Source organism: Hylobates moloch, unplaced genomic scaffold (genome assembly GCF_009828535.3).
Source record: "Hylobates moloch isolate HMO894 unplaced genomic scaffold, HMol_V3 SCAFFOLD_13, whole genome shotgun sequence".
Classification (NCBI taxonomy): Eukaryota; Metazoa; Chordata; class Mammalia; order Primates; family Hylobatidae; genus Hylobates; species Hylobates moloch.
In genome coordinates this window covers 64,651,610-64,674,962 of record NW_026652288.1, presented here as the reverse complement: position 1 = coordinate 64,674,962, position 23,353 = coordinate 64,651,610, and the positions used below count along the sequence as shown (strand labels likewise).

General features: G+C 40.7%; 2 protein-coding genes across 4 annotated transcripts in view; one reads left to right on the top strand and one right to left on the bottom strand.

The window, feature by feature from the left end:
* Nucleotides 1–5,450, top strand: part of WWTR1 (WW domain containing transcription regulator 1) — a 212,967-nt gene extending 207,517 nt beyond the window's left edge. For all 3 annotated transcript variants that reach the window (XM_032173822.2, XM_032173821.2, XM_032173820.2), the window contains one exon: nucleotides 1,706–5,450. In XM_032173822.2, the coding sequence (XP_032029713.1) occupies nucleotides 1,706–1,890 (185 nt within the window). In that variant the 3' untranslated portion in view covers nucleotides 1,891–5,450. The remainder of the gene's footprint in view (nucleotides 1–1,705) is intronic.
* A 13,981-nt stretch (nucleotides 5,451–19,431) lies between these two features.
* TM4SF4 (transmembrane 4 L six family member 4) overlaps nucleotides 19,432–23,353 on the bottom strand; it is a 28,811-nt gene continuing 24,889 nt past the window's right edge. The window contains exon 5 of the mRNA XM_032173819.2: nucleotides 19,432–20,161. Coding sequence (XP_032029710.1) covers nucleotides 20,144–20,161 — 18 coding nt within the window. The 3' untranslated portion in view covers nucleotides 19,432–20,143. The remainder of the gene's footprint in view (nucleotides 20,162–23,353) is intronic.

Here is a 23,353-nt window from a genome sequence, read left to right as displayed (position 1 = left end):
CACGCCATTCTCCTGCCTCAGCCTCTCCGAGTAGCTGGGACTACAGGCGCCCGCCACCACGCCCGGCTAATTTTTTTGTATTTTTAGTAGAGACGGGGTTTCACTGTGGTCTCGATCTCCTGACCTCGTGATCCGCCTGCCTCGGCCTCCCAAAGTGCTGGGATTACAAGCGTGAGCCACCGCGCCCGGCCTATTTTATGTTATTTTTCAATATCAGTAACACTATATTGAGGTCATATTGTTGAATTTGATTTAGTTTTTCAGATTACTACCCTTTGCAATGAAAATACTGTAAAATATTGACCAGGAGTCATTGATATTTTGTGACTTCTAGAAAAGCCATTGTGTTTTGTATCACCAAAATCCAAATTGGATGATGGTTGCTTCATCGTTTGGAAGAATATAATTTTTCTCCTTGGAAAACACAGATTGCAAAAGTGAACTTTCTGCAGTTTTGCTTAAAATAGTGAAACTTCCCTACACACTTTTCAGGAAGGCTACTGCACTTGTAACACACAAAAGATAATTTAACAAGTTTTTAAAAAATGATGTTATGGTGGAAGCTGGGCCTTAGTTATCAATGCTTCTCAATTTTTGAAGTAGATATTATCTCTTCAGAAAATTGTTTGGGACTGTTTGAATTAACCTGTTGTTTTGATATTGTGTAATTAATAGTGGCTGAAGACCTAGGTTTTTCTTTCTCTCAGGACAATCAACATTTATTATATTTTTGTATGTATATAACTTTGTATATATCAATGACACCCAGAGCCATGGATATGTGGCAGACACTATATGGCACTTTACTCCAACTTTTGTAGAAGGAGCTTATAATCCCAATTTCTAGATGGGTAAACTGAGAATCAGGCAAGTTAAGTGTGTCTAAGCTTACACAGCCACAAAGCTTGATCTAATGACACAAAAGTCAGTAGTGCATTCTGTCCCATACTATTACACATAAAGAACCTATATCCTTCATGTCATATCCCAGACACCTACTTTTCCTCTAGTACAGCATTTTCTCACCTGTGTTCTGTAGAACTTCAGTTTTATTAGAATACACATACTGCCAAAATAGGTTTAGGTGATTAAATGGGTTTAGGAAATAGTGGCTTAAAGAAAACAAAAGATTTCTTTAAGACTCAAAGCCTTAACATGCTCGTATGCATTGTGGCTCATATGCTTGTGAGAAAGGTAGATAGTTGTAGGGTGTAGGTATTACAGAAAGAGGGAGAACGTCTGCAGAACTGCCTTTGTAAATGATGCCTAAAGCCATCAATGAAGACAACTTTTTAATAACCTGGTTAAAAGAAGCTTCACACCATTCTCTTTGAACATAAAAATGGTATGGGTAAACATAAGCTTACAATGAAACCTGTAGATTATAGTTCTGTAATAAGGTGTTTATTACAGACAGGACCTCTCTACTCTTCACACCTTTGTCATGGGAAGGCACAGATCATAGATCAGATCCACAGTGCCTTTCACATGCTCCTTTCTTATCTCCTTGGCCTTTTCCATTCTGGACCACACCTATCCAGAAATAATTTCTGATTTCTTCCACATCTCTGTACCTCTTGTGAGTAAGGGTCAATAATGTGGTAGTTGAAGACATGAAGGTGAGGGTTGTGTAAATACTTGAACTGTTCCTCCTTCAAGAGCCAAAAAGAAGGAATTAAAATGGTTTCTTTTCATTTTGTTATAGGAGAAAACGCAGGACAGACACCCATGAACATCAACCCCCAACAGACCCGTTTCCCTGATTTCCTTGACTGTCTTCCAGGAACAAATGTTGACTTAGGAACTTTGGAATCTGAAGACCTGATCCCCCTCTTCAATGATGTAGAGTCTGCTCTGAACAAAAGTGAGCCCTTTCTAACCTGGCTGTAATCACTACCATTGTAACTTGGATGTAGCCATGACCTTACATTTCCTGGGCCTCTTGGAAAAAGTGATGGAGCAGAGCAAGTCTGCAGGTGCACCACTTTCCACCTCCATGACTCGTGCTCCCTCCTTTTTATGTTGCCAGTTTAATCATTGCCTGGTTTCGATTGAGAGTAACTCAAGTTAAACATAAATAAATATTCTATTTTCATTTTCTGCAAGCCTGCATTCTTGTGACAGATTATACAGAATTGTGTCTGCAGGATTGATTATGCAGAATACTTTTCTCTTTCTTCTCTGCTGCCCCATGGCTAAGCTGTATGCGTGTTAATTGAAATTTATACACCAATTGATTTTAAACCATAAAAAGCTGACCACAGACAGTTAATTCTGAGGGCATCTTGGTCCAGGAAATGTGCACAAAATTCGACCTGATTTACAGTTTCAAAAACTGTATTGATGACAGTAGTACCAAATGCTTTAAAAACTATTTAACTTGAGCTTTAAAAATCATTGTATGGATAGTAAAATTCTACTGTATGGAATACAATGTAATTTTGAATCCATGCTGGCTCTGATGGCTCTTATTAGTCTGTATTTACAAAGGCACACAGTCCTATTGTAGCTTATCTTTCGTTATTTTACTGCAGAGCATCTAGACAACTTAGTCCCTCCAGCGGGAAAACAGCAGCAGCAGCATTAGTCACAGTTCTTACACTACAGATCTTGTGAAAGAGACCAGTTTGGTACTAATAATAAGCATTTTATTCAAACAAAAGTTTTTGAAATATTACAACTTGGGATTTAAAAAATTGCAGCTTAGAATTTAATGGGTTTTTTTTTCTTGTTGTTGTTTGTTTGTTTTTGAGATGGAGTTTTGCTCTTGTTGCCCAGGCTGGAATGCAATGGCATGATCTCGGCTCACTGCAACCTCTGCCTTCTGGGTTCAAGCAATTCTCCTGCTTTAGCCTCCCGAGTAGCTGGGATTACAGGCGCCTGCCACCACGTCCAGCTAATTTTTTGTATTTTTAGTGAGACGGGGTTTTACCATAATGGTCAGGCTGGTCTCAAACTCCTGATCTCAGGTGATCCACCCATCTCCGCCTCCCAAAGTGCTGGGATTACTGGGGTGAGCCACCGTGCCCGGCCTTGATGTTTGTTTTATAAAGCACTGTAATTTTGTAGCTGATGACAAAAGGCAGCCAAATGTTTTTGATAAATCAGTGGCAACTGTATTTTTGTCTTTTGAAATAACTCTGAAAACATCAGGACAACATAGATTTCAACCTGATAGCACACCACACACAGTGAGCTGTTGCTTTTTAAATTCTGAAGCCTTGTTAGGTTTGCTTTCTAGATTTCAAGTGTTTAAAGTAATTCTATCTATGAAACTGAAGGATGAAGCAGATCTCTGACTGACGTGTAAAAAAAAAATGCCCTTTGAGGGTGTATGGTGGAGATAAATGTTTCTGAATTCAGTAAAATTGATTCCTAAGTATATTATCCTAACCCTGTTTGCTACAGTTGGTATAAAAAGGCATGAAATATGTATTCAATACCTCTTATATAACCAAAACCATTTTTAATTAGCTTTTAAGGACTGAGAGAGCATCATGTTCAACTGGCATGCAGTCTGCCTGCATTGCCAATGAAGTCCTCAACTGTTTAATATTTTGAACTAATATTATTTATAATCTATGAATCTAATCTTTTTTGAAAGACTTTAATAATTTGAGTCTCTGAGAGGACACTTTCAATTTCCATGGGGGATTTATTTGTTGGGGATCTTAAATAAGATTCCTTTTGATCTACTGGAATATACATGTACAGAGTACATTGGATCATGTTGGAAAGGAGGCAAGTGAAAAGGTCAGAGCTGAAGTAGCGAAGTTATGGAATATCGTGGAAAGGATACTAGTTGTGAAATGGAAAGAGACAAGTTATAGTACCCCAAAAGCAAAACAAGCAGGAGATGCAAGAGATGCCCCAAAAGGACAAAGCAACAATTTTCTGTTGCCACCTTTATACCGCAAGACTCTGTTGTAGAAGAAAAGAAGGCTTTGGTGCACCTTATGTGGGAGGAGGAGGGGCAGGGCATGCTGATGCTGAGCGTGCAGGCAGACAAGAGTGTAGCCTGCTGTTGCCTCCATCACTATGAAGTGACTTCTTTTTCCTGAAGGCCCCATGGTTTATGTTCCTCTAATTCCTTTCACTCTCCCTAAGCCCTCTGAGAGAGATGAAGGTAGATGATTTTATTGCTACTAAATTGAAGGGAGCACTATTTCTTTTTGTCTTTTGTTAGCAAAAAATTGCTAAAAGAATTGTACATTCTTGCTAAAAAAATAAATAAATAAATAAATAATTAAAAAACAAGGGACCTAACAAAACTCAGCAGTGTTACTGTATTTTTAAAAAATATTTTTATAGACTCATTTTCAGGTTATTAAATGTAAGAGAAACAGATACCCCTCTTTTTTAAAGTCATTGATGATTTATATTACCAATTTTTAGAAGTAATTTTCTAGTAAGCTTGTGGCATTAGAAAATACTAGAAGATTTTTTTAGTTAAATTAGTTAGAACATTTATGAATGAATATAATAAATATTTTTTCAGAATAAAATATGGACCCTTTGTGTTTACTAACAGATAAAGCCAGATATAATTTTTTGTTTTTAAGGCCACAAAATATGGCCTTTGTTAAAGAACACTAAAGTTAGAAATTTAAAGTTAGAGCAACTTTTTAATGGCTATTTCCTATTATTGTAAGTGTTAAAACCCCTGCAGAATTCTTGATAAGGTGCTATTTATACTATATTTCTTATTATAAGACAACTGTCTTTAGTCTTCTTAGTACTAGTCTTTTTAGTACTAAATCAATCAGTAAACATCATCATTTCACCCCAAAATTTTGTCACAGAAAAGGTATATCAAATGAAAAATAATTTCAGAGATCTTTCTTTCAAGATATTTTTTCCTGATAAAATACATCATCTTGAAGTAAATACATTGTCAAAACCTAATTGCAATTCGGTTAAATCTAAGTAATTTTTAGACAGTGTTTCACTATATTATTTAGGATGTGAAATGTCATTTCTTTCACTGATTACACCATATACAGGAAACAGGTAAAACAATGAAAACTTTATTGTGCTGGTTGATGCCAACTTGGTTGAAAAGCTCTCTGCAGAAGAAGTGATCTAGAGTGACAGAAGTGTTCCTAATTACAAGTTGTGTTCTCATGACGTAATTAGAAAGTAACTTCTCAAAGTACAACTTTCATGAAAAAAATAAGCTGTTAAAAAAAGGAAATAATAGGTTAATTTAATTGGGAAAATGGGCAATTGACAGAGACCATTTCCCTAACACATATGTGCTAGTACTTTAACTTTTTAAAATTTTACTTCTACGTTTTGTAATATAAAAACTTCTATTTTAAGTTTAGAATGTTATGCGTACCGAAAGTATGCAGCCAAATCGATCAGATCAAACCATTTTACCTGGAGTTTGGTACTGGTTTTTACTTCTCTGAATCTGTATAAGAAAAATAAAGACAATTGAACTTCCACTTGGAGCTTTTGACTTTTCATTATTTGTCTGTGTTCCTTTTACTGGGGGATTTGGTGGTACTGAAGACAGGCTTATGTAACCCTCCTGGCAGACAATGAAAGAAAGAAAAATCTGTAGGCAAACAATTTCTTGGCTCACGTGCCTGGCCTTCAACATTCTAAATGTTCACAGAATTCTAGTTTCCACTTTATTTACAAAGTCCACTGAGGTTTTTAAAGGTGTATATATACACCTTTAAAAATAAAAAATATACCTTTAAATATATATATCACATTGTCCTCCCAACACCCTCACAGATTTGACAAGACCATCAAAAATACAGGATTCTCGCTGGGCACGATGGCTTATGCCTGTAATCCCGGCACTTTGGGAGGCTGAAGCAGGAGCATTGCTTGAGCCCAGCAGTTTGGGACCAGCCTGGGTAACATTGTGAGACCTTGTCTCTACAAAAATATACAAACATTAGCCAGGTATGGCGGTGTAGAATATACAACAAACTCTTATAAACCAATAGAAAAAACAAACAGCCCAATAGAAATATGGATCAATAATGTGAATCGAAAGCTTATAGAAGATGAAATTGGCTGGTGACTAATTTACCAACCTCATTCTGAATCAGAAATTTAGATAAATAATGACTGAATTCCCAATGGCTCATAGGCTTGCTGGAACTCTTTCATTGACCTAGATTCTGCAACCTTTTCCTACTGACTGTTTTTTGAAATCGGTTTCTTGTAACTTAAAAGTTTGAGTTGATAAAACCTTGAACTGTAATTAGCAGAGAGTTGTGTTTAGAAATATTTATTTGTAGGGGTCACAGATAGAGTATGCTGGGGAAGCTTATGTATCCTAAATAAGCTTTTCTGCTTGTAAGTCATTAGGTCAAAGTAATACATGGCACATTGGTTTGCAGTTTGAGGACCAGAAGTAGGGTGACAACTCTCCTGGTTTGCCCAGGACTAAGGGCTTTTCCAGATTCAGGAATTTCAGCGTTAAAGCTGTCCAATCGGCCAGGCATGCGGTGGCTCACGCCTGTAGTCCCAGCACTTTGGGAGGCAGAAGTGGGTGAATCATGAGGTCGGGAGATCAAGACCAACCTGGCCGACATGGTGAAACCCCGTCTCTGCTAAAATACAAAAAATTAGCCGGGTGTGGTGGCGGGCGCCTGTAGTCCCAGCTACTCTGGAGGCTGAGGCAGGGGAATTCCTTGAACCGGGGAGGCAGAGCTTGCAGTGAGCCGAGATCATGCCACTGCACTCCAGCTTGGTGACAGAGCGAGACTCTGTCAAAAAAAAAAAAAGAAACCCAAAACAACAACAACAAAAAACTGTCATATCAGGAAATGTTGGGAAGTATGTATCATGTACTCATTGGCAGGATGGGCTACATAATTTGCGGGACCTAGTGAAAAATAAAAATACGGGGCCCCCTGCTCAAATTTAAAAGAATTTCAAGATGGTGGCAGCAGAGCATTAAACCAAGCGTGGGGCTCTTCTGAGTGTGGGGTCCTGGGTGGGGGCAAGGGATTTATAAAAAAGAAATAAATTGTAAGCATTAATCTGGGAAATTATCAGCATTTTCTCCTAAAATAGCCTCTCACCAAAATTTCCAGGCAGCTAGCGGTGTTTCTCATAGTTGGAGAGAGTCAGGTGGGTCTGGGGCCCTGGCCCTAAGTCAGATTTGGTTTCTCCTGAGGGAACTAAAGAATATAGAATTCTTAAGACCTTCTTTCTTTGACATCCCCCAATATTCTGAGTCACCGGTACCAACCAACCAGGAGAGAGAGAGAGAGAGAGTCCATTAATTCAATCGTAAGTAAGTACTTGCTGAGCTTCTGGCATGTTGAAGGCACTAAATAGGCATAGGAAAAACAAGGATGAAGAAAACTCAATCCCATGGTTTAATTGGGGCCATACATTATGGGATAAAGAGTTATAGGAGCTCAAGGTAGAGAAGGAAAAGAGTTGTGAACAGTCGCAAATAGGTCCCGATGTCTGAGCCTTATTCACCAAGGAGTTTCCCAGGCATTTCAGGTAAAGGAGACAGCCTACCTGAAAGCATAGAATTTTAAAAGAGGAGTGACAAGAAGGTCCATGGCCCTGGAGAGCGAGAGTGTAAGGGCAATAAGGTGGGAGTTGAGACCAAACAAGGTAATCCTTGAAAAAGTTTGTATGCCTTTGAGTCAGAGTTGGAGTTTATCCTATACAATAGAAGCCACAGGAAGATTTTTAATAGTAGAGTGACTTAAAGAAAACAAGTGAAAAATGAAGATGAACCAAAATGGAGAGGAGTTGGCGGCCCTCTCCTTGTACAAGGATCTATTTGGTGCTATGAGCATAGGAAGGAATTGAAATCACGGCCTCTGCCTCCACAAAGCTTATATACTACTGTGTATTTAGCACAAAGTTAATGCTAATAAAGATCAGGAGAGAAAGATCATTTGGGGCTTGGTAGTGCGGTAACATCAGGGAAGCCAAGGCAGAGAATTCTGGGAATGGAAAACTGGTAAACAAAGGCACAGGAGGAGAAATGGAAGGGAAACAATATATGCTGACAACCTACTGTGTTCTGGAGCTAGGCGTCATTACTTCCTGTATGTGTGTATATTTTTACTGGAATAGGATTACACTATAAGAGTCATGTAGGCAGAATTGACATCTTCATAATTCTAAGTCTTTCGATTCCATCTGTTTTCTCAGCTTTCTCAGAAATGAGATCTGAAGATGAGTAGACAAACAAATGAAACCCTCAGTAACCTCAGTCTTGGAAGTCAGGCACTAGTGCCAGCACTATCAGAAATAACAGATACCATTGTAATCTCCTGAGATCTGCTTAACCTTTTTAAGTCTCATTCTGTATTCTCTTTACCTATAAAAGGCTCCCTTTGTTATGGTCTAAAACTCTCCCATTCTATCTTCTTCCTTAGTGTTTGAACAAATGTTCTACATTTGTTCATGTACACAAACACACACTCTTTTTTTTTCCTTTTTTTTCTTTTTCTTTTTTTTTTCTTTTTGAGACGGAGTCTAGCTCTATGGCCCAGGCTGGAGTGCAGTGGCATTAGCTCAGCTCACTGCACCCTCCGCCTCCTGGGTTCAAGTGATTCTCCCACCTCAGCCTCCCAAGTAGCTGGGATTACAGGCACCTGCCACTATGTCCAGCTAATCCTTGTATTTTTAGTAGAGACGGGCTTTCACTATGTTGGCCAGGCTGATCTCGAACTCCTGACCTTGTGATCCGCCCACCTTGGCCTCCCAAAGTGCTGGGATTATAAGCGTAAGCCACCGCACCAGGCCCACGCTCCTTTTCTTAAAGCACTTCTGAGTCTGATAGCTATAACAGACAGGAGGTTGAGAAACTGATGTTTTAACTCTGACTCTAATCTTTATAAATGGCATAACTTTAGCAAGCCAAATTACAAAGCATATTTCTCACTACCTAACCAGAAAAGCTGACACTTCTACCATTAAGATTAGAGTACTCTTTCCAGAAAAAGCCCCCCACCTCCACCAAATATCTTCCCTGGGGAATGATAATGTGATCAATTGGGCTATAAATGGAGAAAACTAATTTGTGGGCTTAGCAGAAATCAACAGTCATTACTGTCTGCACTCTAGAATGAGAACCAATTTATGGGATTAGCATAGAGCAAAATAAGAGTTTCAGAGAACCAAAATAAGGGTGAAACATTAATTGGGGAAGAGGAGGCCCGGCACATTCCATGTAGCATATTGAGTCCTGGAGAAGGTGGGGTGTGTGAGCGCTAATAAAAGGCATGTGTGGGCAGTCTCCTTTACAATTAGCCCTGGGCTTCATTCCGACAACAAGAAGTTCAGTACTGTGGGCCGGGCGCGGTGGCTCACACCTGTAATCCCAGCACTTTGGGAGGCCGAGGCAGGCGGATCACAAGGTCAGGAGATCGAGACCATCCTGGCTCTAAAAAACAAAAAAAAAAAAAAAAATTAGCCGGCAGGTGGGGGCCTGTAGTCCAGTAGGATGATGGGGAGAATGGGTAAAAAAAAAGTTCAGTACTGTGCAAGTATTCATTAATGCTGTGGCTTTAGCCAAGTTTCTTAAAGTCTCAGAACTTGTTTCTTTCTTTCTTTTTTTTTTTTGAGACAGAGTTTTGTTCTTGTTGCCCAGGCTGGAGTGCAATGGTGTGATCTCCTCTCACCGCAATCTCCACCTCCCGGGTTCAAGTGATTCTCCTGCCTCCGCCTCCCAAGCAGCTGGGATTACAGGCATGTACCACCACGCCCAGCTGATTTTGTATTTTTAGTAGAGACAGGGTTTCATCATGTTGGTCAGGCTGGTCTCGAACTCCCGACCTCAGGTGATCCGCCCGCCTTGGTCTCCCAAATTGTTGGGATTACGGGTGTGAGCCACCGTGCCCGGCGAGAACTTCAGTTTCTTTACATGTAAAATTGGCATAATAAAAAAGGAGGGGTACAATGAGAGAGTGGTGAAGATGAAGAGAAGTGACTTATGTGAAAACCAGTCGTTCATAGGTGGTCAATAAATATTCATTCCCTCTTTGAGTTTTTCCCTCTCTTGGCCCAGGCCACGTCTTTCTCCGCAGCATTTACCACCATCTAACAGTGAGAGATGACTTAGTTTTCCTTTGTCCCCATTAACTTGTCAGCTGCATGAGAGCAGGGATTTTGTTCTCTTTGTACCTAGCACCTTGAGCCATGCCTAACACGGAAACTTTTCCTTTGGACAGTGCCATCTTGGACTTGTTTGCTGTCACTTCCATGACTTGCATTTATGAGGTTTTTGGAAAATGTTCCTTGATGAGAAAATATTCGAGAAAAATTGGATTATTTAGAAAGATGGGCAAACCTGCTCGCAGAGAAATTATCTGCTTAGTGACCTGTTATCTACTGCCCTCTAATGGCTGAGCCGAGTCGCCATTAGCAGGCGGCAGGTGGCTTTGTCATGGTGTAGTGAGTGACCAGTGCCTGGCTCAGGGAGTGCAGCCGACCAGGGCTGGGAATAGGATGGGGCATTGCTGAAGGGGGAAAGAGAAAGACATGCAGAATACAGACGTGTTTGTTTCCTTCTTTGCACTGACCTATGTGTCCTTTGGTGAGGAGTTCTATGGCTTTTGAGTCAGAATAAAGTTATTAAGTACAAAGAGAAAAAAAAAAACTAAAGTCATTTTCAGAGCAGGGTTCACAGTAGAGTCGATGGCTCACCTGCCTTAGAATGTCCCAAGTTGTTGGTGTAACCGTGAATTTCTCAGACCTCCTGAACCTGAAAGAGACTGAGGGCTGAGACTCTGCATTTGTTCGGTGAGCTTCCCTGTGATTCTGTTGCAGTCAAGTTTGACACCTGAGGAGTAATCTCCAAATTTTTTTTTTCATCATGGAGCCCCGATGTATGTATGTTTGCTTGTTTATTTTTTAATGTTATAAATACAAAATGACTGTTCTAGTGTATTGTGTACATTATAAAACATTCACAAAAATGGAAATTTTTAAAGAATAAAAAAATACATTAAAGTTTACATATGAACTTCCCATGCCACATTTTGGATGAGTATAATTTATGATTAAATGTTATGTAACTGATCCTTAGGGTGATTGTGATAGCACAACATTCATTTTCCCAAGTCTGTGGCCCCAACATCAATAGGCAGCAGGATTATCTGCAGAGGTTTTATTTCTGCTTCAATAGCATCACGGGAATTCTCTTTCTTCCCCTCTCCCTGTTTTTCTACCTCTCCACAATATTCACATTTGATGCTGGGAAAAATTGTCATGTTTACTCTCTTTACCAAGCTGATGCTCCTAGTATTGCAACTTCTGGGTAGGAAACTGAGTGGGGACTGGTAAGGGTGTTGGCATCATACAGCCTGCAATGCCCAGGTGCTTAAGCAAACACAAATATACACCCTTGGGACTACTCCAAGACTGAACCAGTTGCAAAATCATCTGCTGTGAAACCTTGCCTAGAAAAAGCTTTCAATGCATGATTCGACTGTAATCTGGCTCTTAATTTTTCTGGGGTCATGGATCTTTAAGAATGTGATGAAATCTTCAGGCACTCCAAGGCTGGGAAAAATAATTCATGTGACCATAGGTACCATTTAAGAGAGTGTAAACACTTCTGTAGTTCTCAAAGTGTGGAATCTGGGCTGGCAGCATTAGCATCATTAAGGAACTTAATAGAAACGTCCAGCAGGGCATGGTGGCGTAGGTCTGTAATCCCAGCATTTAGGAGGCCAGCGCAGGAGGATAGCTTGAGGCCAAGATAGGAGACCAGCCTGGGCAACACAGCAAGGCCCCATCTCTAGAAAAAGAAAGAGGCTGGGTACAGTGGCTCACACCTATAATCCCAACAATTTGGGAGGCCGAGGCAAGTGGATCACCTGAGGTCAGGAGTTCAAGACCAGCCTGGCTAACATGGTGAAACCCTGTTTCTACTAAAAATACAAAAAATTAGCCGGATGTGGTGGTGTGCACCTGTAATCCCAGCTACGTGGGAGGCTGAGGCAGGAGAATCACTTGAACTTAGGAGGCGGAGGTTGCAGTGAACGGAGATAGCACCATTGCATTCCAGCTTGGGCAACAAAAGAGAAACTCTGTCAAAAAAGAAAGAGAGAAAGAAGAAAGAAAGAAAGAAAAAGAGAGAAAGAAATAAAGAAAGAAAGAGAAAGAGAGAGAGAAAGAAAGGAAAGAAAGAAAGAAAGAAGGAGGGAAAAGAAGGAAGGAAGGAAGGAAGGAAGAGGAGGGAGGGAAAGAGAGAGAGAAAGAAAGAGAGACAGCTAAAGAAAAAGAAAAAGAAAGGAAAAGAAAGAAAAGAAAAGAAAAGAAGAAATACTCGACCCCCAAGCCTACTGAATCAGCAACTTTGGGGTGGGAGCTAGCACTTTGTGTTTAGCAAGCCCTCCAGGACTCGAGTATGAGAACTCTCCAGAACAGTTCTCCAACCTGCTTCCTTATTAGAATCACCTGGTGAGTTAAAAATAAAAAGGACTGATGTCTGATGCCTGGCCTCCAAACTCACTTAATTAAATTAATATACCTGGAAGTGGAGCGGGAATGGACACTGGGATTTTTTAAAGCTCTGCAAAGGAGCTAAGCTCTGTAGACCCAGGCTACTTCTTTTCTCCTCCTCCTCCTCCTTCTTTTTAGAGACAGGATCTTGTTCTGTTGCTCAGGCTACTGTACACTGGCGCAGTCATAGCTCACCGCAGCCTCGAACTCCTGGGCTCAAGTGATCATCCTGCCTCAGCCTCCCAAAGTGCTAGGATTACAGGCATGAGCTACTGCGCCTGGCCCCAGGCTACTTATGACAACTCCAAAACCAGAGCATGATAGCACTAAAGAGGAACTTAGCAACAGCCTGACTCAATTGCTCTCATTTACTGAGAAGGAAACTGAGGCCCAAAGAAATGGGGAGGCTTTCCAAGGCTACACCATTGCTGAGTATCACAGTTAGCACCCAGTTCTCCTCTCCCTGCTCCAGGAAAGGCCACACAGGGAAATATTGAAATCAAAGCGCTATGGAAGAAGCCTGGAAAGTTAAGATATGCAAGTTTAAAAGTAGCCTGGGAGGTTTAGCTGCTGATCATTGACATCAGCCTCCAGGGGGTTTTCCCCTTTGGCCCCATCTCATCAGTACTTGCTGCTCCTTTTCATACAGTTCGGTTCCTTGAGCTTCTCCTTGCCTGACCAGTGGTGTGCAGGAGAGCTGTAGTTCTGCCATTGGAGGTCTTTGTGTTGACACTTAGGGGGACAGGCAGGACAGCCAGGTGGTGGGGAGCTTGGGCTTGAGGTACAGGTGTCCTGGGTTTAATGCCTGCTCTGCCATGACTAGCTCAGTGTCCTTGGCTTGTTGCGCAACCTCTTCAAGCCTCAGTTTACTCAGCTTTCAAATAAGGTGACAATAGCACAGCTATCCCTGAAGGACATGAAAGGACGGTGTCTGTACCAGAGTGAGAGCTCTTGGTGGGGAGGTGGGCAGGGGAGAAGGGACAGGATCAGCCCATCACAGAGGGCAGAGATCATAGGGAGTTGCCTTTTCTTTTCTTTTAACTCTGAGGATTGTAGAAGCCTGTCTGCATTCTGGCCTCTTCCACACAGACAAAGTAAAACCACTAAATAGAATGACTTGGGAAATAAAAAGCATAGGAGTAAGCGCAGGCTGCTATGTGCAGTTCTCTTCATGAGAGGTGCTTTGAGTAATCATATGAAAATACTGATATTGATTATATTTTAGTTGATAGTTTTCCCTAATTTAGGTGAAATGAACATAAAAATTATGCCACTAAAAAAAGTAACACTTTGGCCAGGTGCAGTGGCTCACTTCTGTAATCCCAACATTTTGGGAGGCCGAAGCAGGTGGATCACTTGAGGCCAGGAGTTAGAGACCAGCCTGGCCAACATGGTGAATCATCTCTATTAAAAATACAAAAATTAGCCGGGTGTGGTGGTGGGCACCTGTAATCCCGCCACTCAGGAGGCTGAGGCAGGATAATTGCCTGAACCTGGGAGGTGGAGGTTGCAGTGAGCCGAGATTGCGCCACTGCACTCCAGCCTGGGCTACAGAACGAGACTGTCTCAAAAACAAAACAAAACAAAACAAAACAAAAAACCCCAACAAACAGCAACAAAAAACACTTTTTATTATTTTCAATTCTATGTAGGAATCCAAGCATTCCTTCCTAGATGATTTTAGAATTGGTGAGACATCTAGCTCAGTGGCTGACGGAGTGGACTCACCCTCAGATAGTCGGACCGTTTATTTGGCTTTGGATCCTGGATTTCCTATTTGCTGTTTATGGGACCCTGGGAAAGTTATTTATTTTTTCTAAGCCTCACTTTACTTTTATGCAAAATGGGGCTTATCATTGTTTCTATATCATAGGCTTGTGTCAAATAAAAACAAACATGCAATTAGATAAGGAGAAACACTACTCAACAGGACTATTGCAATAGGGAAAACACTCCAATCTCAGGAATTTGCAAATGTCTCAGAGACAAACAGAAAAAGCTTTTCTTTTATTGGGAGAGGTAGGCAGAGCTTAGCAGAAACGGGAATTTGGGCAAGCAAGGGGGCAGAGACTGACAGCAACAGTTCTCTGGCTAAGCTGATAAGGGGGATTTTCGTGCCAGCTCAGGCTTTGGGGCAAGCAGAGCTGGGGCCTGACTAAATTGTGGTCATGACAAAGCAGAGGGTAAGAAATGGGCAACTGTGAACACGTGGTCAATGACTTGGTCAGTCACATCACTTACCAAGGTCTGGGGTTATTTTTATTATGAGTGGCCTGATTCCAAAATGCTTGAGCAGCCCTTTCATTTTCCCTTGAGCAGAATAACTTTGTCACACCATCATAACAATGACAACATCCCACCGAGTGAGCACCTACCATGTGCCAGGCCCAGCGCTTGAAAGAGATGCAAACGTTGATGAGATAATCTCTGAGTTCTCAGTCCAGGGGGAAGAACAAGTTAGGTGACCTAACGTGACACAGGCACTCAGACACGTACAGCGTGTCATGGGAGAATGTGGCAGGTTTTCCATAGTGTAGAGGTTGAGAAACCCTGACCTAGACTAAGAAACCACATACACACACAGACAAGAAGACTAAAAGGCCACTCTCTTCTCTACATCGGGTACAGCAGTTTGGTAATGTGCCAGGCTAAACAGAACTACATTTCCCCAAATTCCCTTTCCTGTGTTTCCTGTCAGGGCACGCTGCAGGAGGGATTCTTGAGAGCTTTGGAGGCAGAGGAGAAGGAATATCTGCTTTTTAGCTCACATGCACGGTTGCTATCCGCTGCCTACCCTCACTGACACAGGACCACTGGGCCTGCAACTGTTCATCTTCCCCAGGATTCTCCTTCAGTGCCTGGGTCGCCTGGACCAGCTAGTGTGTCTTTAGCTCCGGGACAAAAGGCTCCAGCTTCTGCAGGCACCCATACCATCAGAGGCAACAAGAATGAACAGGGTTCCAGTCCACCCTCATGGCTCCAGTTCATGCTTATGGGTTACATAACCTATGTTATGTAGCTTGTTCTTCTCTCTCAGGCTTTACATCCAAGTTTGACTGCCTTGTTGATTGCCTGCTCTGTGGACTTCAAGATCCAGCATCAGACACGAAGATGACCCTCTGACAGAGACTGTTTAGTTCCAACAATTACGTAAGATCAAATCCCTGTAGCAAATTTGTGTGTGTGTGTGTGTATGTGTGTAGACATAGGTATTTGATCTCTGACTGAACCCTGACTGATACATTGGGTTAAAGTCAAGGTCACACTATTAATGTTTCTAACACAGGAAAAAGTAATTTTGTAGAAAGATGGATATTTCTCTCCCTGGGGCCAATGTCAGTGGCCCTCCCCCATTAATTGTTCTAAACCCTGGATGTATTCTTTTCTTCTTTTCTTTCTTTTTTTCCCTAAATCATCTTTGGATGCTTAGACTGGGAATAAATTATGGTATGTCCTAGAACTCTCTTTCCTGCATTTTAAGAGTTGAGTGCCAAGACAGTTATTCCATGTCGTGGTGACTAAATTGGAATGTACTGCATGTGTTTTGATTTCTTTTTTATGAGATCAAACCAGAATCTTCAGCCGTATCCTGTTGCCTCCTGGTTCTCTGTAGATTGAAGAATCATGTTTGTTTTGGAACGCTCTATTTAACCCTTTGTTTTTTACCCCATCTGGAGATCCTCTGGAGCCTCTGTGTCTTCCTTAATCTGCTCAGAGCAGAGCTGTCCTCAGACACTACTGGGTTTGAACAGTGAGAGGAGAAGCTGGATGTCACTCACACTAACTTTGTTCAGCACCTTGTTATAACGGCTTTTTTCCGACAACTGTACATGTGGCTGATGTGTTTGAGTATGATCCACAAATTAATTTCATCCCTTTTTTCCCATCATCACTAATAGCTCAGGTCCATCAGCATATTATGTGTATGTAGCTGGGTGATATTTTGAGATAATAATTTAGGTTTTGTCTTGCTAGTATTTCTCTTTTTCCTTTCCTCTATTCAAGTGGATTGTTGGCCCTGTGCTCATCAGCCCAGTAGAATGCTAAGGCAGGGTGGAAAATCCCAAGAACGACCCAAGGTAAAGCCTGGTACAATGGCATTCAGAGCTTGAAAGCAAATGTTGTTATAGAAAATATAATTTTAGTTTTTATACTCATGGTTCTGTGTACTGAGACCACTCCAGCCTCATGTTTAATTTTCACATAGACATCCACTTTCCTACCTGTTTTGTCAACTCTTTTTTAAAATTATTGTTATTATTATTATTTTTTAGATGGAGTCTCGTTTTGTCATCCAGGCTGGAGTGCAGCGGCATGATATTAGCTCACTGCAACCTCCGCCTTCCAGGTTCAAGCAATTTTCATGCCTCAGCCTCCCGAGTAGCTGGGATTACAGGCACCCACCACCACACCCGGCTAATTTTTGTATTTTTAGTAGAGAAGGGATTTCACCATGTTGGCCAGGCTGGTCTCGAACTCCTGACCTCAAGTGATCTGCCCACCTCAGCCTCCCAAAGCGTTGGGATTACAGGCATGAGCCACTGTGCCCAGCCTTAAATTATTTTTTTATGTTTTTTTTTTTAGCCTGTCACTCAGGCTGGAGTGCAGTGGCATGATCACAGCCTCCACCTGCCAGGCTCAGTGAATCCTCCTGCCTCAGCCTCCAAGTAGTTAGGACTAGAGTCATGTGTCACCATGCTTGGCTAATTTTTCTATTTTTTGTAGAGACAAGGTCTTACTATGTTGCCTAGGCTGGTCTTGAACTCTGGGCTCAAGTGATCCTCCTGCTTTGGCCTCCCAAAGTGCTGGGATTACAGGTGTGAGCCACTGCACCTGGCCTTGTCTATTCATTTTTGAAATCTTCTTCAGTTTATTTCAGGGCAAAGGACACTACTTCACTTAGAGAGTGCAGGAGAAAGAAAATTAAGGGCTCTGGGCACCTCCATTCACACAACGAATTTATGAATTGCCGAATATGTGCTAGGTTAGGTACTCCTAGTACCCAGACTTGAATCAGAATATGTGCTAGGTTAGGTACTCCTAGTACCTAGACTTGAATCAGATTCTTTTCTTGCTTTAAGTAACTTGTAGTCCAAAGCATAGAAAAATAAAGAAATGTACTCCATTAAGCAAAATGAAGTTGGCAACTCCCATAACAGAAGTCTCTGGACAGTCTGGAGACCGTCCTTGAGGTGTGTGTGTGCATCTGGAGGTCTCTAAGGGAGAGGCGCATTCATCTTTACTCTTTGTTTCCTGTCTCTTCCTTTTAAGTCCTCTTATCCATGGTAAGCAATTTCCTGTAATTTTATGGTAACTGGTTTTGAAAAATGGCCTTTCGTGAAAACTCGTCAAAGATTATTTCAGTTCTTCATCTATAAAATAATGAGAGCAGATTTCATGATGACTACAATTTCTTTTTATCTAAAATAACGAATCCCTGCAAACCCCTGGATAAAGAATTGATGCCTCTTAGCCATATTCAAATTCTCTCATCAAAGAACTCAGGGAAGTGAATCAGTCCTAATAGCCCGACATCTCTGAACTTCCAGAACACCATTATCCTGGAACATCATTACCTGGGTCCCTGTCTAGTATTTAGCATGTACTACCTTGTATTCATCTGTGATATGTGAGCTCCTGGTGAGCAGTAATGGGGTCTGACTCGGTCTTCATCCTTGTGCCTGCAGGTGATGTTCTAAGGCAATGGTTGCTCAGAGTGGCTGGTTTTCGACATCACCTGTTGTGCTTTACAAAATGAAATGACTGGCAGGGTGCGGTGGCTCATGCCTGTAATCCCAGCACTTTGGGAGGCTGAGGCGGGCAGACCACCTGAGGTCTGGAGTTTGAGACCAGCCTGACCAATGTGATGAAACCCTGTCTCTACTAAAAATACAAAAATTAGCCAGGCGTGGTGGTGGGTGCCTGTAATCCCAGCTACTCGGGAGGCTGAGGCAGGAGAATCGCTTGAGCCCAGGAGGCGGAGGTCACAGTGAGCCAGGATGGCTGCGCCACTGCACGCCAGCCTGGGTGACAGACAGCGAGACTCCGTCTCAAAATAAACAAACAACAACAACAAAAAAGAAAGAAAGAAAGAAAGAATGAAAGAAAGAAAGAAAGAAGAAAGAAAGAAAGAAAGAAAGAGAGAAAGAAAAGACTGACAAACAAACAGACTTCCACATCTCATGCCCAGATTTGCAAATGCAGTGAGCCTAGGTAGCTCAGAAATCTATAATTTCAGAACATTTCCTAGGTAATTTTGATGATCAGCCATGTTTGAAAACAAATGGTCTAACCTGAATTGAGACACTGTGTGTGTGTGTGAGTGTGTGTGTGTGTGAGTGTGTGTGTGTGTGTGTATAATTCCCGCAACGAGATCTTCAGTGCATCTCCCTTTCTTGCCTCTGCCTATTAAGTTTCAGGTGCCAGACACAATCCCTGATCTCATAGAGTTCTCATTGTAGTGAGGGCAAAACTACAGCGTGTAACTCTTTGTATTTTCAGTGCCTAGCCCCGCGGGGGCCAGCACACAGTAGGTGATCATTAATTACTTTATTGATGGCTTTGACAAACCCAGTTTTCAGTGTGCCTGACCTACATGGTGCAGCCTATTAGCTTGGCAAGGGCAGAAGGGAGAATTTCTGGCTTGGACTTCCCTGAGACCCTTCTTATTGCACACAGTCATGTTGGCAGCCCCACAGGCCTTTGCTTCACCCTTGGTAACTTCAAAATTTCCAGTATGACTGATTGTCTCTCAAGCGGCCTTTTACAGATGGGGAAACTGAGACTTTGAAAATAATTGTCCCGGGACCCCTAAGCTGGTTTGTGATGGAGCTGGGGTTTGAACACAAATCAACAGAATGGATCTGATGCCCTGTTAGTGCCTGACTCATAAGGCCAGTTAGTCTTAATATGACACAGAGAATAATAATACTTATTACCTTAATCCTGGGCAATAGGCTGACAAAATTATTACTCAAATCAATTTTTTAAAAACTTTTTTTTTGTTTGATCAAAGGAAGCATTTGTAGAAAAGATGAGTTGTTATTCATTCAACCTTTTGCCCCTCCCTCCTAAAACACACACAATCTTTGTTACGTTACCTCTGAATTCAGGTTTTAATTGAACATACATAAGAGAACCTTAGGCATGATGACAGCCTCAAAAGATCAGTCACAAGCAACTCAAGCAAGTCAGCAAAAAAAGACAACAAATAACAATACTTAGGATACATCAATCATTCTTTTCTCCTTATACATCTTAAAAACAAAAATTGGTCTTAGTTTCTCATTTTAAATGTGCTTTCCTCCTTTGATTTATGTAAAACTTCCAAAGATATAAACATCTTTATATACAAAGAAGTAGTATGGCAGTACATGTGACTTTATACATTTTACATTTGTAATAAAAAAAATCATGAAAAGTTTGCTTTGAACCTGTTGGTAAATTCTAAAAAGAAACTAATTTGAAAGATTTATAAACCAAATTTGTTAGGTGGCCGAACTATTTTTTATTTGAAAATAACAAAATTCTAACTCGAGCAAAGCTGGTTGGAAAGAAGGAATAACTGCCTTTTCTAAGCTTTGTCAGCTAGGAAGCAGATAGGAATTAATAATCCCAAGAAGAGAAGAAGTTTTATGAAAAGAAATTGTAGTCATCATGCTGTAGAGTTTGAGCAGCTCATCTTGGAGGTTTAAACGGGTCCATCTCCCTAGAAGGTAGAAAAGGTGAATTAACTATGATGTCATGATTTATGTAAATTTTTGCTTTTCCCCTCCTTCTTCCCATCCCCATCACCTGCCTTCCTCCTGGCTCTTAATGATTGCCTATTGAATGTTTCCTATACTTTTCTGGCTTTGTTTCACGGCTTTACTCTGTCACCCACCTGTGTTGAGGTTATAGGAATGGAAGCTTCATTTTGTTTTGCGTCGTGTATTTATTTATTTAGTCCTCAAGGAAGTTACATTTTATTTATTTATTTTTCTTTTATTTTGTTTTTAATTTTTTAAAATTTCAATAGCTTTTGGGGTACAAGTGGTTGTTGGTTCCGTGGATGATGAATTAGGTACTGATGAATTCTGAAATTGCAGTGCACCTATCACCTGAGGAGAATACATTGTACAATATGCATCATTTATTTTAAAAAATAATTTGGTAAGAGGTACTGAGAGACCAAGTGCTATGTGGAAAGCCACCACTAACAAGTAGGAGAGCTGGGATTTGAACCAGGGAGGCAGAACCCAGATATTGTGTTAAAGGAAACTTGAAGCTATGCTACCTCACTGACTTTCATAAGGTTAATAAATAACATTCAATGCCATTTACTGAGACTTCTAAGGATTCAAATGAATTCATGCTTGTCACCCTGTACTAGGCACTCCACTGACAACCGTAGGAGTAGGTATTAATAGCCATGTTTTACAGACAAGGAGCAGTTGAAGGCTACTGACTGGGCCAAGACCACACAGCTGACATTCAAACCAGGCCTCATAGCATGTATTTTAAGACACATTCCCAACTATCACTTCATTTAAGGACTGTGCCAGGCTCAGGAAGCTCTCAGTAAATACTTTCTGCCTGAATGGATAGATGTTGATCTCACAGTCTCTCCATAAATTAGGCAAGAGGCAGTTGGAATAACTGAGACTATGAGAAGTTAGTCAGCTTGCTGGAGTCACTCGGCTAGTAAGCTGTGAAACTAGGCTGAGAGCCCAAGTCTTTCCACAGTGTCCTACTGGGGCAGGAATGCTGACCAGCCCCGTGAGAGGCCAGCTGCCCAAGAGAAAGGAATCTTTAGCAGACTGACTTTAAAACTGCAGCTCTTGTGCACTGAAATATTTAGTAGTGAAACTTTGTGATGTCCAAAAATTACTTTCCAAAAGTCCAGAAAGGGAGAGGGTGAGCAAATATTAACAATTTTGTGAACATGGGTGAAAGTATACAGGTGTTCATTGCACCATTCCTTCAACTTTATGTAGATTTGAAGTTTTCAAAATAAAAAGTTGGACGAGGAGGGGGGAGAGAGACAGAGAGGAGAGATGAAGGGAGGGAGGAAGAAAGGAAGGAAAAAAAATGGACATTTCTGGTGTGTACATTCACCCTCTGTGAGTCTCCGGTGCCCATGCACTGACAACCATGGAGTCCATCTACGGTCTTTCAACTATCGAGTGACTCAGCCATTAAGATCTCTAAAATATGGTGTCCAAATAAATGAAACTCACTAAAAGGAACCAGCGTGCTGACACCTATGAATGTGTTTTTAAATTGAGAGATAATTCTCAGGTTTAGCAAAGTATTATCAACAATTCAAAGAGTAATCGTATTTTCTTTCTTTCTTTCTTTCTTTCTTTCTTTCTTTCTTTCTTTCTTTTTTCTTTCTTTCTTTCTTTCTTTCTTTCTTTCTTTCTTTCTTTCTTTCTTTCTTTCTTTCTTTCTTCTTTCCTCTCTCTTTCTTTCTTTCCTTCTCTCTCTCTCTTTTTTTTTTAGAAAGGTCTTGTTCTGTTATCCAGGGTGCAGTGCAGGGGCAAGATCTCAGCTCATGCAGCCTCAGCATCTTGGGCTCAGCTGATGCTCCCAGCTTGGCCTCCTGAGTAGCTGGGACTACAGGTGCATGCCACCACATCTGGTTAATTTTTTGTATTTTTAGTAGAGATGGGGTTTTGCCATGTTGCCATGGTCAAGCCTAGTTCAAGGCTGGTCTTGAACTCTTGGGTTCAAGTGATCCTCTTGCCTTGGCCTCCCAAAGTGCTGGGATTACAGGCATGAGCCACCGTGTCCAGCCAAAGTAATCATATTTTTGATAAATCTTGGAAAGAAAATTTACCACCCAGCTAAAACATGTAGAAACTGAAACTTCAATATATAATTTAGCAAACATTCATTCACTTTGGATGAATTACAAAATTTAAATGCTCAATATTTTCAACCGCTATCATAAAAATAATTTTGGTGGATTACTAGTTGGTAGTTTCTTTTCCTCTCTAGTATGTTTAAAGACCAAAACATTTAAATACAATACAGTAGAACTGAAAATTTGTAGAATAAAAATGCAATACACAGTGAAATTTATTTGTAATACATGCATTTTACTGCTGATTTGGGGGACTTATTTATATTTTTCATTTTAAAAAGTAATATATAATTATTAAAATTTTTTAATACTATAGGTTAGATTAAAGGAAAAAAGTCAGTCTTCTTACCTAGAAATAACGATTATTTAACTTTTCGTTGGATTTCCTTTAGTTTTTTGTTTTATTTTTCTATTCACAGAATTTTGTTTTTTCCTACTTATATAATTGTATATTAAGTACAATTTTTGTATCCTGCTAATAACAGTATCTCATAAGGATTTTCAATATTACTGCAATTTTGGGGGAAACATTCTTTTAAGATAGGGAGAATAAAATACTAAAAAGAGATACTGTGACAGGATATATAAGAAATTAGGTAATCTTACCTAGGTGAGGAGACTGGAGGGAACTGGCTGGATAGAAGAGAAAGGCCGGAGGGAGACTTTCCAACTGAATACCTTTATATATTTCTCTCTGTGTGTATACATGTACATATTTAGTTTTTGAGTTATATACATGTAATGCTTATTTAAAATAAATTTATTTATGTATTTATTGGACAGGGTCTCACTCTGTCACACAGACTGGAGTGTGGTGGTGAGATCTCGGCTCACTGCAACCTCTGCCTCCCAGGTTCATGTGATTCTCGTGCCTCAGCCTCCTGAGTAGCTGGAGCTACAGGCATATGCCACTATGCCATGCCTGGCCTTCATATTTAAAATTTAAATAAAATAATTTGAGTCATTTAAAGTTTTACCATAATATTAAGTGAATAGACCTTTATTTACATATATTTACATAATCCCCCAGTTAGGGAACTCTCAAGTTTTATT